The sequence below is a fragment of the Scyliorhinus canicula genome, chromosome 3, assembly GCF_902713615.1.
Source record: "Scyliorhinus canicula chromosome 3, sScyCan1.1, whole genome shotgun sequence".
Taxonomy (NCBI): domain Eukaryota; kingdom Metazoa; phylum Chordata; class Chondrichthyes; order Carcharhiniformes; family Scyliorhinidae; genus Scyliorhinus; species Scyliorhinus canicula.
In genome coordinates this window covers 157,534,770-157,550,003 of record NC_052148.1, presented here as the reverse complement: position 1 = coordinate 157,550,003, position 15,234 = coordinate 157,534,770, and the positions used below count along the sequence as shown (strand labels likewise).

General features: G+C 48.4%; 1 protein-coding gene across 1 annotated transcript in view; it reads left to right on the top strand.

Moving 5' to 3' along the window:
• Positions 1 to 15,234, top strand: part of LOC119963044 — a 146,287-nt gene that overhangs the window by 91,627 nt on the left and 39,426 nt on the right. Inside the window, exon 14 of the mRNA XM_038791554.1 lies at positions 1,345 to 1,464. Within this exon, the coding sequence (XP_038647482.1) occupies positions 1,345 to 1,464 (120 nt within the window). The remainder of the gene's footprint in view (positions 1 to 1,344; positions 1,465 to 15,234) is intronic.

Here is a 15,234-nt window from a genome sequence, read left to right as displayed (position 1 = left end):
AGGAGCATGTAAATGAATGCATCCATTTAGCTGACCCGGCACCCTATTCTCCGGTCGACCATGATTCTCCAGCCCCTTGGGCCAGGAATCACGTGGGTGTAGCTCAAATCTGGTAATTACCAGCGTGACCTTAACGTGGTGGACCTCACGTGGGACAAGTGGATAATTCCTTATGGGGGTTGCCCCCAAAGTCCATCTGAGGGCCCCACCCCCACAATGCACTAGCTGCCCACTTCTACTCTACCTCCTAACTGGACCCCCCCCCCCCCCCCCCCCAAGGGATCCCCCTTAATAAGGAGAGTCCCCTGTGATCTCCTAACTGAAAGAATCCTCCACAGAGACCCTCTGACTAAGGTGACCCCCCACTGCCCCCCCCCCCTCATAGAATAGAATCATTAACAAGTTGTCATATAGAAAGGAGCCAGTGTGTCTGCACCAGTCAGTGAAGAGCTACCCAGCCTAACTCCATCTTCCTGCACTTGGTCTGTGACTGTGCAGATCACGGCTATAAATGTGATGTCAGAGTATGTCTCAATCATTCTTTCAGACAGTGAGTTTCAGGTCCCTACCACTCTCTGCATGAAAAAAAGGTTTCCTCATCGCCCATCAAATCTTTCTACCGATTCCTTTAAATCCATGTCCCTCTACTAAGATTGTCCCCATTTAGTCTATCTGGGCCCCTCATAATTTTCTATATCTTAATTAAGTCACCCGTAGCATCTCTTGTTCTAAGAAAATCATCTTAGCCTATCCAATCTTCCTTCATTGCTAATATTTTCCAGTCCTTGCCACATCTCATAAATCCCCTGCACCCTTTAAACATTTCTGTAATGTGTTGGCCCAAACTGTACAGTATTCAAGCTGTGGTCTAACACACTGCTCTTATATTTTATGCCTCGGCCAATAAAGGAAAGCATTCCATATGCCTTTGGTTAAGAAAAGGTTATCAACCTTTCTTGTTAGCGTTAGGGATTTGTGGACACACAGGACAAGATCCCTTGTTCCATCTAGTATTCACATTTAATTGTATGCAAATGTAGAGTTGCTGCATTGTATGTGCATAACTTCTTTGTTGTAGGGACTTCATCTGTCCTGTTATCACTTTTCAAAATTCAATGGGCACGTTTCTAGATTGCACCTAAGTATACATTAATGGATTTTGAGTACCTGTCATCCCCTTCAATGGCACCATCTTTTTAAGGGACATGTTGCTGTGCTGTTTCTCATTGTGTGCAGCCTGTTCCACTCTAGGCTGGGGTGAATACAATCATTTAACATTGAAGACCGTGGTTAACCATTTAATATTCAACATGTGCTTGTATTTCTTTTCCTTTTCTTTTCAAGGGAGATTCAACTGAGGTGGTGAGGAAACACGAGAACATACTGAAACTCAGTCAAATGCAAAGTTTTTTTGCGGAATTAGACCATTTTGCATTTAATTATGGGAAACCGTTAATGGAAGAAGTGAGTATCATGTCTTGAAATACTCCTGTTTGAAATATACGTTCATGTTATTTTTATCTATGGAAACACAAAAATGGATACTGTGTACAGCTTTATATGATGTTGATTCGACTTTTAAAAAATCTTCAAAATCATTATTTTAATATTTATTGATAAGCCGGGAAATTAAACATTGTCAAAAGCATTTGGCCATCACTTTAGTCCTGAAAAGTGCCCAGCCTACCTCAGATTATTCTGGAAACGCAAGGTATCTCAAAACCTTGAGCAACCGGGTGAAACTAGATGTTTCACACTGCTACTATGCAATAGCAACACAAGTGGTATTTGCACCAATAGGATACTGCTATCAAGCCAAAAGGTCGTTCTGCCTATCACACAAACGAACAATGTGAAATATGAATTACAGTGTCAATAGGCTGTACATCTAAAAGACTGGCGGAACGTATCAAACAGCACGTCCCTTCCGCTGTTCGCAACAGGCAAAGCACAGACCATACCCAACCAGCCTGTGCTTGCAAATTGCAGAACACAGTGTCCAACATGAGATGTGATTGGACAACATTTGCGAAATCGTCCTTAGCCTGTTAAAAATTATACTAACAACTAATTTAATATTGTCAGTCATGAGTATGGGGAGAAGGCCTGCATGCTGGCAGGCCAACTTCTGAGGAGGTGGCGGCGAGGGGAATTATCCAGGTGCGGGATAGGACAGGGAAATTGGTGGTGGCCCCAGACAAGATCAATAAGGTGTTTGAGGAACCACCGGGGGAGGGCTGAGAGATGCGGGAATTCCTGGACGGTCTGGAATACTTGATGTTGGGGGAGGAAGATAGGGACACATTGGAGGGGTCGGTAGGGGAACAGGAGTAAAGGAGGCAATTGGGAGGATGCAATTGAGGAAGGTGGTAGGGCCAGATGGGTTCCCAGTGAGTTTTATAAGAAGTTTAGGGAGAGTTAGCGCTAGAAGGCATCTATTTTTGAATATTAGGAGGGTGTTAAATGTAGTTATGGAGCCAGCAGATCAAAAGGAGACCGAGGTGGTGATTGCGCTGGACGCAGAAAAGACTCAATTTCTGTGCTATCAAATGACTATTTGAATTAAAACAAACTTTGTGTTACACTGAAATAATAATAATCTTTTATTGTCACAAGTCGGCTTCAATGAAGTTACTGTGAAAAGCCCCTAGTCGCCACATTCCGGCGCCTGTTCGGGTACACGGAGGGAGAATTCAGAATTCACAGCCAGTACTGATTTGAACCCGTGCTGCTGGCCTTGTTCTGCATTACAAACCGGCTGTCTAGCCCACTGAGCCAAATGCTCGATCTAAGTCAAGTGAACCATCTTAACAATGTAGTTAAGTTACAATACCTCTATATATATATATATATATATCACCTTTGCAACAATGAAACATAGCAGGATGCTTCACCAGAGCGTTATAAAGCAAAATTAGGCATCAAAACACATAAGGGGATAATAGCTTGTTCAAAGAGTTATTTTTAAGGAACATTTTAATGGAAGAGAGGTAGCAAGGTGGAAGGTTTAAGGAGATAATTCGAGAATTTAGGATATTGGCAGCCAAAGGCACAGCAGTCAATGGTGGAGGTATTAAAATCAGGATTGGTCAAGAGGTTAGAATTAGAGGTTTAATATTTTGCCAATGAGATGTTACATGAAAATCAGCATTGCCTCAATCTGTAAAGTGATGCTGTTATGACATTTTATCCCTGCATGAATGCAGCTTTTCTTAAACAGCTCTGTAAAAATAAGAACCTAGAAAATCTACACGTTGTAACTTTGATGGTTGCATTGGATCCACACCCAGTGCTGACCTTGCTCGAGGTTGCAGGAACTTCAGGACGGGGCTGGCAGACACCCTCATGGGCACCAGTGCCTGTCTGCTGTTTTGGCTACCACTGATTCCAGCACCTCCACCCACCCATGCCCCAAATCCACTGAATGTCCCTTCTGGATTATTTTTCCAAGTCGCATGTATAATGGGATAGTCTTCATCTACTCGCATCCTGTGTCCAAATCCGCCCACCATCACTCTCCCCCCATGTTATCTCTGCTGGATTCACTTGCCCCTCATCTAATTTATCACACTGTTCTCCAATCCTATGCCAGATCCTGAATAAATTGGGAAGTACAAATTACTATTTCTTAATTTTTTTTACATGAATCTTTTTGAGATGTGGGCGTCGCTGGCTAGGCCAGCACTTGTAGGCCCATCTCCAATTCCCCTTAATAAAGTGGTGGTGAGCTGCCTTATTGAACCGCTGTAGTTCATGTGGTGTAGGTACACCCACAGTGATGTTCGGGACAGAGTTCCAAGATTTTGACCCTGCAGCAGTGAAGGAACAGCGAAATATTTCCAAGTCAGGATGGTCAGTGACTTGGGAGTAAACTCCAGGTGGTGGGATTCTCCTGTTTCTGCTGCCTTTTTCCTTCCAGATGGTAGTGATCGTGGGTTTGGAAGGTGCCATCTAAGGAGTCTTGGTTAGTTCCTGTAGTGTATCCTTTAAATGGTACACACTACTGCTATTGTGTGTGGGTGATGGAGGTAGTGAGTATTTGTGGAGGCAGCGAATGTTTGTGGAAAGGGTGCCAATCAAGTGGGCTGCTTTGTACTGGATGGTATCGAGCTTCTTGGCCTTTGTTGGAACTGCACTCATACAGGCAAGTGGAGAGTATTCCATCACACTCGTGACTTGTGCATTATAATAATAATTATTATAATGATCTTTATTGTCATAAGTAGGCTTACATTAGCACTGCAATGAAGTCACTGTGAAAATCCCCTAGTCGCCACACTCCGGTGCCTGTTCGGGTACAGAGAGGGAGAATTCAGAATGTCCAAATTACCTAACAGCACGTCTTTCAGGACTTATGGGAGTAAACTGGAGCACCCAGAGGAAACCCACGCAGACACGGAGAGAGCGTGCAGACTCCGCACAGTGACCCAAGCCGGGAATCGATCCTTGGACCCTGGAGCTGTGAAGCAACAGTGCTACCCACTGTGCTATCGTGCCGTCCTTGTTCAGCTTAGTAAGCTGATGTAGTTAATGGGAGGTGTGAATGGGGTTGAAGCAGTTTCTGGAGTTTGAGTTTAGTTTTAGATTGGGATGTGAAGAGACAAGAATCTGTACTCCCAATACAGTTTGGACTATAGATCTGTCTGTGGACAGATCCACAGTTTCTTCCAAAACAGTTCAGTTGAAGATTTGACTGGGAACTGACTGGTAGCAGCTGAACTCATGACAGTGAGTTAAAGATTTGCCTGTGAACAGGATAGGAACAATTTCAATGGCTGGCAGTTTAAATAGTAGTTGAGACAGGCAAGAATCTGCAAGTTCTTTCCTGGAGGATCTCTCTTTAAAAGTGGTCCATCCAAGACCTCTCTTTACAGCAAGCATTCCTGGGTCGGCTAACTGTATTTAAAAGAGGATTGTGACCCGATTTGGGTTTTCCTTGAGTGGAGATAAAAGAAAGCAGTTAGGAATTAGTGTTTCATTGTCATTGTTAAGCATTGTTTAACTGGTAATTGAAGGCTATTTGTCTTTATGATGTTAAAGTTAGTCAGAATTAATGTGGAAAAGTTGTGAATATTATGTGAGTAATAAAGTTTGTTTAATATACCATATTCCTATTAGTGGGTGAAATCACTCCTGGAGCAAAGTATCCTTTCCTTCCAATCTTACAAGTTAGATAAAATATTGGGGTTTCTGTCCAGTATCCTAGCATCTTTTGAGTTCTGGTCTGGGATCGTAATAATGTGACGTGCCACTTGTCCGCCCAAGCCTGGATAGTGTCCACGTCTTTCTGCACTTGCACGTGAACTGCTTCAGTGTCTGAGGAGTTGTGAATGGTGCTGAACATTGTGCACTCAGCAGCATATTTCCCTACATCTGACTTTATGTTGAAAGGAAGATCATTGATGAAGCAGCTGAAGATGGTTGGGCCCTGAGGAACTCCTGCAGTGATGTCCTGGGACTGAGGTGACTGGCCTCCAATAACCACAACCATCCTCCTTTGTGCCAGGTCTGATCCTAACCAGTGGAGAGTTTTCCTCCTGATTCCCATTGACTCCAATTTACGTAGGGCTCCTTGATGCCATAATCAATCAAATGCTACTTTGATGTCAAGGGCAGTCACTCTCCCCTCACCTCTGGTATTCAGCTCTTTTGTCCATGTTTGAACCAAGGCTGTAATGAGGTCAGAAGCTGAGTGACCCTGGCGAAACTCAAACTGTGTGTCAGTGAGCAGGTTATTGCAAAGTAAGTGCCGCTTGAGAGCACTGTTGATGACATCTTCCATTCCTTTACTGATGATTGAGAGCAGAATGATAGGGGTGGTAGGTAATTGGCTGGGTTGGATTTGTCCTGTTTTTCTGTACAGGACATACCTGTGCAATTTTCCACATTGCCGGGTAAATGCCAATGTTATAGCTGTACAGGAACAGCTTGGATGGGAATGTGGCAATTTCTGGAGCACAAGTCTTTAGCATGGCTAATCATCATCCTTCGACCAATCGTTGACATCATTGTTCCTGTGAGAGGGAGGCAGACATTCCAGCCCTGAGCCAGGCTGACTGAAAAGTTCCAAAAATAACAGGGATCCTTTGCAGCCAAACAACAAAAAAATCAGATTTAAAGAAAAAGAGGAAATTTAGTGGAATAGACAGCTCCATCTATAAATTTGCTGACGACACGACCACAGTGGGCCGGATCTTGAATAACGGCAAATCAGAATACAGGAGGGAGATAGAGAACCTGGTGTAGTGGGCAGCAACAGCAATCTCTCCCTCAATGCCAGCAAAACTAAAGAGCTGGTCATTGACTTCTGGACCCCTGTCGGCATCAACGGGGCCAAGATTGAGATGGTTAACAGCTTCAAATTTCTAGGGGTGCACATCACCAAAAATCTGTCCTGGTCCACCCACGTCGACGCCACCACCAAGAAAGCACAACAGCGCCTACACTCTCTCAGGAAACTAAGGAAATTCGGCATGTCCACATTAACTCTTACCAACTTTTACAGATGCACCATAGAAAGCATCCTATTTGGCTGCATCACAGCCTGTATGGCAACTCCTCGGCCCAAGACCGCAAGAAACTTCAGAGATCATGAACACAGCCTAGTCCATCAGACGAACCTATCTCCCATCCATTGACTCCATCTACACCTCCCGCTGCCTGGGGAAAGCGGGCAGCAGAATCGAAGATCCCTCCCACCCGGCTTACTCACTCTTCCAATCTCCTCCATTGGGCAGGAGATACAAAAGTCTGAGAACACACACAAACAAATTCAAAAACAGCTTCTTCCCCGCTGTTACTAGACTCCTAAATGACCCTCTTATGGACTGACCTGATTAATACTACACCCCTGTATGCTTCACCCGATGCCGGTGTCTATGTATTTACATTGTGTACCTTGTGTTGCCCTATAAATTTGCTGACGACACGACCACAGTGGGCCGGATCTCGAATAACGGCAAATCAGAATACAGGAGGGAGATATTTTCTTTTTATTTTCATGTATTTAATGATCTATTTGAGCAGCTCACAGAAAAATACTTTTCACTTTACCTCGGTACGCGTGACAATAAACAAAACCAATCCAATCTAATCCAATTCAGATAAATAGCGCAGCTTTTGCAAAGATATTGGCCGGAATTCTCTGGTCATTGAGATTCACTGTTCTCGCAGGCAGCGAATCCCTGCCTGCAGGCTTCCCGGCAGCGTGGGGGGGACTTCAATGGGAAATCCCACTGACAAGCTTAGGGAGTAGTGAATTCCGCTGCCAGGAACGGAGTACTGCCGAGGAATACAGGACGGGGGAGGGGGGGGGGGGGGGGGGGGGGGGGCATTATTTGTAATCATTGAAAGGAACCATGGGCAGGATTCTCCCCTACCCGGCGGGGCGGGGGGGCCCGGCAGGACAGAGTGGCGTGAACCACTCCGGTGTCGGGCCGTCCCAAATGTGCGGAACCCTCCGCACCTTCAGGGGCTGGGCCCTCCCTGGAGTGGTTGGCGCTCCGCCAGCCGCCGGGATAGGGGCTTGGCACCACGCCAACCGGCACCAAAGAGGCTCCGCCGGCTGGCACGAGTCGGCGCATGCACAGGAGCGCCAGCACATGCTGGCGTCATACCCGCGCATGGGTAGGGGGATTCACTTCTGCACCAGGGAATGGCGGATGAACACGGCCTCCGGTGCAGAAGGAATAGAGTTCCCCCAGGGCACAGGCCCGCCCGCAGATCGGTGCCCCCCGACCGCGAGCCAGGCCACTGTGGGGGTACCTCCTGGGGCCAGATCCTCCCGCGACCCCCCAAGAACCCCAGAGCCCACCCGCACCTGCCAGTAAGGGACCAAATCTAATTTACGCTGGCGGGACCGGTATGGAAGGGGCGGGACTTCGGCCCATCGCGGGCTGGAGAATCTGGACAGCCCAGGGGTCCATTGAGTCACGCCTGACCCCGCTATACTCCGAGGCGGGCGGCGCGACTCACGCCAGGCTGGGTTTTGGGGGGCGGGAGAATTGGGAGGACGGCGGGTGTGGGATTCATGCCGACCCCCGGTGATTCTCCCACCAGCGGGAATCCCGCCCCATATTACTAGTGCTTGTGAACTATTTGATGATGGACCGATATTGTTGGAGATGGAAAATGAACTGCATTTTAAATAATGGAAAAGACTATGAACCAGATAATTTTACTCTGCTTCTAACTGGCATTAATTATACTATTTTGTGGTATGATTAAACTCCAGTTGATAAGGCAGAATTATTGTCTTCTATGTTTTAATGTTTCAGATAATGTCATGTAATCATAGCCTAACATTTGATGTTGAAGCCCAACATAGAACATAGAACAGTACAGCACAGAACAGGCCCTTCAGCCCTCGATGTTGTGCCCACTCAAACCCACGTAACCACCCCACACCCGTAACCCAACAACCCCCCCCCTTAACCTTACTTTTTAGGACACTACGGGCAATTTAGCATGGCCAATCCACCTAACCCGCACATCTTTGGACTGTGGGAGGAAACCGGAGCACCCGGAGGAAACCCACGCACACACGGGGAGGACGTGCAGACTCCACACAGACAGTGACCCAGCCGGGAATCGAACCTGGGACCCTGGAGCTGTTAAGCATTTATGCTAACCACCATGCTACCGTGCTGCCCCTAATGCTGCAATAATATTGCAGGGTCTTTTCTTTTTTTTTACAATTTTATTCAAGGGACTTTCATATAAACAGACAAAAGCAAAGAATAACCATGCAACATTATAAACAACCAACACCCACTCCCCCAATATCACCCCCTTCCCCCATCCTGCTTTCCACATTTTAACCCTCTTATCCCCACCTATTCCCCCCTCCACTTTGCTGACCCCTCAAACCAGTTTAAAGAAATCAATGAACGGCTTCCACCTCTGAGTGAACCCATCGACTGACCCCTCAAGTCGAACTTGACCTTCTGCGGCCTCAGGAATTCTGTCAGGTTGCTCACCCACACCCCTGCCTTTGGCGGCTCTGTGTCCCTCCACCCAAGCAAAATCCGTCTCCGGGATATCGGGGAGGCAAAGGTCAAAACATCGGCCTCTCTCGGCCCCTGAATACTCAGGTCTTCCGACACCCCGAATATCGCCACCTCTGGACTGAGAGCCACTTTCACCCCCTCCCCCGCACCTCGGACATCATGTCCGTGAACCACTGCCAGAACCTCTTCAGCTTCGAACATGTCCAAAACATGAAACGTGATTTGCAGATCCCACCCCCGTGCATACCTGTTCTCTACCCCCTCAAAAAACCTACTCAGCCGTTCTACCATTGTATGCGCCCTATGTATTACTTTAAACTGCATGAGGCTTAACCTCGCACACGACGAGGACGCATTCACCCTCTGCACGGCTTCAGCCCACATACCGGCCTCAACCTCCCTTCACAGCTCCCCCTTCCACTTACGCTTTATGTCCCTCACCAGGGCCCCTCCCAGTGCATCACCTCCTTGTAGACCTCGGACACCTTCCCCTCCCCTATCTCATCCTGTGACAGTCCATTATCCTCAAACCCCAGGGGCAGCAGCCCAGGAAAGGACGGCACATCTCTCTTAACTAAACGTGCAGTGTGAATGTTCACGATTGGGTAAATGTTAGTTAATTGGTTGAATGAGTGAATGGGTAGTATGGTAGAATGGGTAGAACAGATGAAGTAGGTGGATATGTCTATAGGGTGGCAGCTTGGTGAGGTGCTAGGTGGCTAGGCTGGCAGGTGGGTGAGCAGGTGCATAAGTTGGCAGGTGGGTACTGTGGCCTTTGGGTAGGATGGCAAGTAGGATCATGGGCTAATGAAGTCGGGTCAGGGAACTAATCAAGTAGTGGGGGCTATTCAGGTCTGGTTGGGTGGGGGGAGGAATCAATTTGTTTTGGATCAGGTCAGGCGGATCAGTGAGATATGCTTTTTTCGAAAAGCCTTCCTGCAGAGGAAGAGGCAATCGGAGAGGCTGTGCTACTCAATCTGATGTTCTATTACTGGGCAGCAAACATCGTGAAAGTGCGGGGATGGATGAAGGAAGGAGCCAGGGTGCAGATGGAGGAGACTTCCTATGCAGGTTTGTGTCAAAGGGCTTTGGTTGCAGCTCCTCTTCTGTTCTCTCCGACCAGGTTTTCTACGAGCTCAGTGAGCTCCCTAAGAATTTGGGCCAATCCACGCAGCATTTTAAATTGGGAGCGATGTCACTACTGTCGCCAATTTTTGGGAACCATAGGTTTGAGCCATTCGGGATGGATACAATGTATAAGCTTTAGAAGAGGGAGGGCTTTGAGTGGTTCAAGGGTTTGTTTGTAGAGGGTAGGTTTGTGGGATTGGAGGAGATAGTGGAGAAATTTCAACTCTCGAGGGGGAGTTCATTTAGATATCTGCAGTCCTGACCCGACTTTGTAAGGAACTGTCTTTGTTCCCTCGGCTACCGGGACCTACACTAATGGACAAAACACTATCTCTAGATGAGATAGGGTAAGCAAAGGTATCCGATACATATCCGGCCACATTTGGAATACTGCATGCAGTTCTGGTCGCCACATTACCAGAAGGATGTGGATGCTTTGGAGAGGGTGCAGAGGAGGTTCACCAGGATGTTGCCTGGTATGAAGGGTGCTAGCTATGAAGAAAGGTTGAGTAGATTAGGATTGTTTTCGTTGGAAAGACGGAGGTTGAGGGGGGGACCTGATTGAGGTATACAAAATTATGAGGGGTATGGACAGGGTGGATAGCAACAAGCTTTTTCCAAGAGTGGGGGTGTCAGTTACAAGGGGTCACAATTTCAAGGTGAGAGGCAGAAAGTTTAAGGGAGATGTGCATGGAAAGTTTTTTACGCAGAGGGTGGTGGGTGCCTGGAACGCTTTACCAGCGGAGGTGGTAGAGGCGGGCAAGATAGCATCATTTAAGAGGCATCTAGATAGGTATATGAACGGGCGGCAACAGAGGGAAGTAGACCTTGGAAAATAGGAGACAGGTTTAGATAAAGGATCTGGATCGGCGCAGGCTGGGAGGGCCGAAGGGCCTGTTCCTGTGCTGTAATTTTCTTTGTTCGTTGTTCTATATGGGTGGTTGTTGGAGATAGGGAGAGCACTATTAGAGGAAGTCACTATTAGAGGAAGACAAGGGGAAGTGGGAAGAGGGGTTGGGGCTGGGTGGAGGGGTGTGGAGTGAGATCTTGCATTGGGTGAATTCTACCTCTCCTTGTGCCAGGCTGAGACTGGTAGAGTTTAAAGTAGTTCACTGAGCACAGTTAACCAGAACACACATGTCCCGGAATAGAGGACAGGTGTGTGCGATGTCTAGGGGGCCAGCAAGCCATTCACACTCATTCTGGATCTGCCCTAAGCTATTTGAGTTTTGGATCTCCTTTTTTGAGACTATGTCGGAGATTGTGGGGGTCAGACTGGAGCCGTGCCCATTAGTGGTGATATTTGGGGTGGACAGACCTGTTGGCGTTTCTGGAGAAGAATAAGGCTGATGTCCTGGCCTTCGTCTCTCTGATTGCCTGGAGACGAGTCCTGCTTGGATGGAATTTACCAGCTCCACCAATGGCCTCCGCATTGTTGGGGGACGTTTCAGAGTTTCTGAAATTGGATCAATTTTGCCATTAGAGATCAGTGGATCGTTCTATTCCAGGTGGAAGCTGTTCATCACCTTCTTTAAGGACTTGGTCATGGCCAGTGACTGTGCGGGTTGGTTAGGAAGGGAGGGGTGGCATTGGGCGGGTTGGGTCTTGGGTGGAAGGGAGGGGATAAGGGAAAGTATTATTTTAAAAAATAACAATTTGTATATATTCTGTTGGATTGTTTTGTACGTGTTAAATTGAAAACTTCTAGAATAAAGATATTTATTTTTTTTTTAATCTGCTTGGTAACAGCAGTAACATTTCATAGAATTTACAGTGCAGAAGGAGGCCATTTGGCCCATCGGGTCTGCACCGGCTCTTGAAAAGAGCACCCTACTTAAGCTCACGCCTCCACCCTATCCCCATAACCCAGTAACCCCACACAACCTTTATTTTATAAATGTTTATTATTGGGTTTTTGAACAAGGTATATTTACCATTATGTACACAGATATATGTATATAGAAGAGAAGGGCACACACAAACAAACCAATGAAAAAAATAATAAAAAATAAATAAAAATTAAAATAAATTAACTGGTAAGGTATTATGCACCAGCTGAACAGCAACAACTCTGTACAATTGGCAATATTATTTACAACACATAAGTAGGCATCTGTTTGTGGGGGTGGAGACTCTGGAGGTAGATATACATTTGGATGGCCGGAGAACCAATACAGAGGGCAATACTCGAACGGGTCTGCTGTTGGTGTTGTCACTTGCTTCTCCCAGACGGATTTCGCTGCCGTTGTCATCTCACGCTCACCTCTGCTTCAGCTGTTCGTCCTGTCTTTCGCCTGTTTTCTCTGTTCCTGTTGATGCCAAGTTTGTTGTCGTTTCCCATGCCCTCCTTCCGGCTATCATTTCCCTGCCTCCCCCCAACCTCCCTGATTCTCTTCTATTGTTCCCTGTCTCTTCCCTCCTCCATTCTACTTTCCCCTGATTCTTGGCTACCTGGCTATTCTTCTGCTTGTTTGTTGGCTGATGTACCATCAATTGAACGCGAGACGAGTTGCTGAACAAAAGTATGGCTTTACTCTACTAGATGTTAGCCCTGCGGTCGATTACAGTAGAAGGACGACCGCCGGGAGTACTGGGTATTTATACTCCGCCTTGGAGGCGGGGTTAACTCAGCCTCTCGACCAATCGGGGAGCTGTCACATGATTGGTCTCAACCAACCGGTCGAGAGGCACATGACCGACCAGGGCCAATGGTAAGCCGGTGTTCTGCACCAATGGCAGGCAGTTATGCTAATCATACCACCACATTCACCCCTTGTGGAGAAAGAAGCGGTGGAGGGGGGGAGAGAACTGGTGGTATGAGTAGTAAGGAGAGAAAAAAAATGTATCCTTGGCTTCCCACTGGCCCAGACATTTAGCAACAGTACATAGTGTCCATACAAGGTCCATGGTTGTGTTGAAGTTAAATGGACTCGATCAGCCTTTCCGTTGCCCGTGACATCCTGGCAGACCGCCGCAGTAAAGTTGGTGACGTTGGTTCAGCCGATTGTGGTGGTTCAGCTGATGGCCTGGACACCGGGAGCGATGGTCCTTGAACTGTCTCCATACCCCGGGCTGGTGGTGGAGACGCAATGGATGGGGGAGGGGTGGCCCGGGTGGGGCGCTGGGGGAAAAGGGATGGGGGTGCGGTCTGTGGTGAAGGGGGGGGAAGGCCGCACGCCGGTGGGTGCCAGGTCCCGGAGGTAGACCGTGTCCTGCCGACCGTCGGGGTACTCCACGTACGCATACTGCGGGTTAGAATGGAGTAACTGGACTTGTTCCACCAACGGGTCAGACTTGTGCACCCGCACATGCTTCCGGAGCAAGATGGGTCCGGGGCGGCCAGCCACGTCGGGAGAGGGGATCCGGAGGACGACTTCCTGGGGAAAACCAGAAGACGTTCATGAGGTGTCTGATTAGTTGTAGTACAGAGGAGGGAGCGGATAGAATGTAGGGCATCGGGGATAACCTCTTGCCATCGGGAAATAGGGAGATCTCTGGACCGGAGGGCCAGTAGTGTGGTCTTCCAGATGGTACCATTCTCCCTCTCGACCTGTCCGTTACCCCGGGGGTTTATAGCTGGTCGTCCTGCTAGAGGCAATGCCCCTGCTGAGCAGGAATTGACACAGCTCGTCGCTCATAAAGGAGGACCCCCGATCGCTGTGTATGTGCGCGGGGTAGCCGAACAGGGAGAAGATGGAGAGGAGGGCCTTAATGACGGTCGATGTGGTCATGTCGGGGCAGGGAATGGCGAAGGGGAAGTGGGAGTATTCATCAATCACTGCCAGGAAGTAAATGTTGCGGTTGCTAGAGGGAAGGGGCCCCTTGAAGTCAATGCTGAGACGTTCGAAGGGGCGGGATGCTTTGATCAGATGCGTGCGCTCAGGGCGGTAGAAGTGCGGTTTGCACTCTGCACAGATGTGGCAGTCACGGGTTACTGTCCTGACTTCCTCGATGGAGTAGGGTAGGTTGCGGGTCTTTATGAAATGATAGGAACGGGTCACCCCTGGATGGCAGAGGTCCGCGTGGAGGGAGCGAAGGCGGTCTATCTGCGCGCTGGCGCAGGTACCGTGGGACAGGGCATCAGGAGGCTCATTGAGTGTCCCAGGACGATACAAAATATCGTAGTTGTACGTGGACAACTCGATCCGCCACCGTAAGATCTTGTCGTTCTTAATCTTGCCGCTCTGTGCATTATCGAACATGAAGGCTACTGACCGTTGTTCTGTGAGGAGGATAAACTTCCTGCCGGCCAAATACAGTAGTGCCTCCAGTGTCGCACAGCTTCGATTATGGCCTGGGCTTCCTTTTCCACTGAGGTGTGTCGGAGTTCAGAAGCTTGGAGGGTTCTGGAGAAGAAGGCCACGGGTCTGCCCGCTTGGTTCAGGGTGGCCGCCAGAGCTACTTCTGATGCGTCGCTCTCGACCTGGAAAGGGAGGGACTCGTCGATGGCGCGCATCGTGGCCTTTGCGATGTCCGCTTTGATGCGGCTAAAGGCCTGGCAGGCCTCTGTCGACGGCGGGAAGGTCGTGGACTGAATGTGGGGGACGGGCCTTGTCGGCGTAATTGGGAACCCATTGGGCATAGTAAGCGAAGAAACCCAGGCAGCGTTTAAGGGATTTGAGGGTATTGGGGAGAAGGAGTTCCATCAGGGGGCGCATTTGTTCAGGGTCGGGGCCTATCACTCCATTACGCACTACGTAGCCGAGGATGGCTAGACGGTCGGTGCTAAACACGCACTTATCCTTATTGTAAGTTAGGTTAAGGAGTTTTTCGGTTTGGAGGAATTTTCGGAGGTTGGTGTCATGGTCCTGCTGGTCGTGGCCGCAGATGGTGACATTATCGAGATACGGGAAGGTAGCTCGTAATCCGTACTTGTCGACCATTCGGTCTATCTCCTGTTGGAAGGCCGAGACCCCATTTGTGACACCGAATGGAACCCTGAGGAAGTGGTAGAGGCGCCCATCAGCCTCGAACGCGGTGTACTTGTGGTCACCCGCGCGGATGGGGAGCTGGTGATAAGCGGACTTGAGGTCCACCATGGAGAAGACTTTGTATTTCGCAATCTCGTTTACCATGGCGGAAATACGGGGGAGAGGAT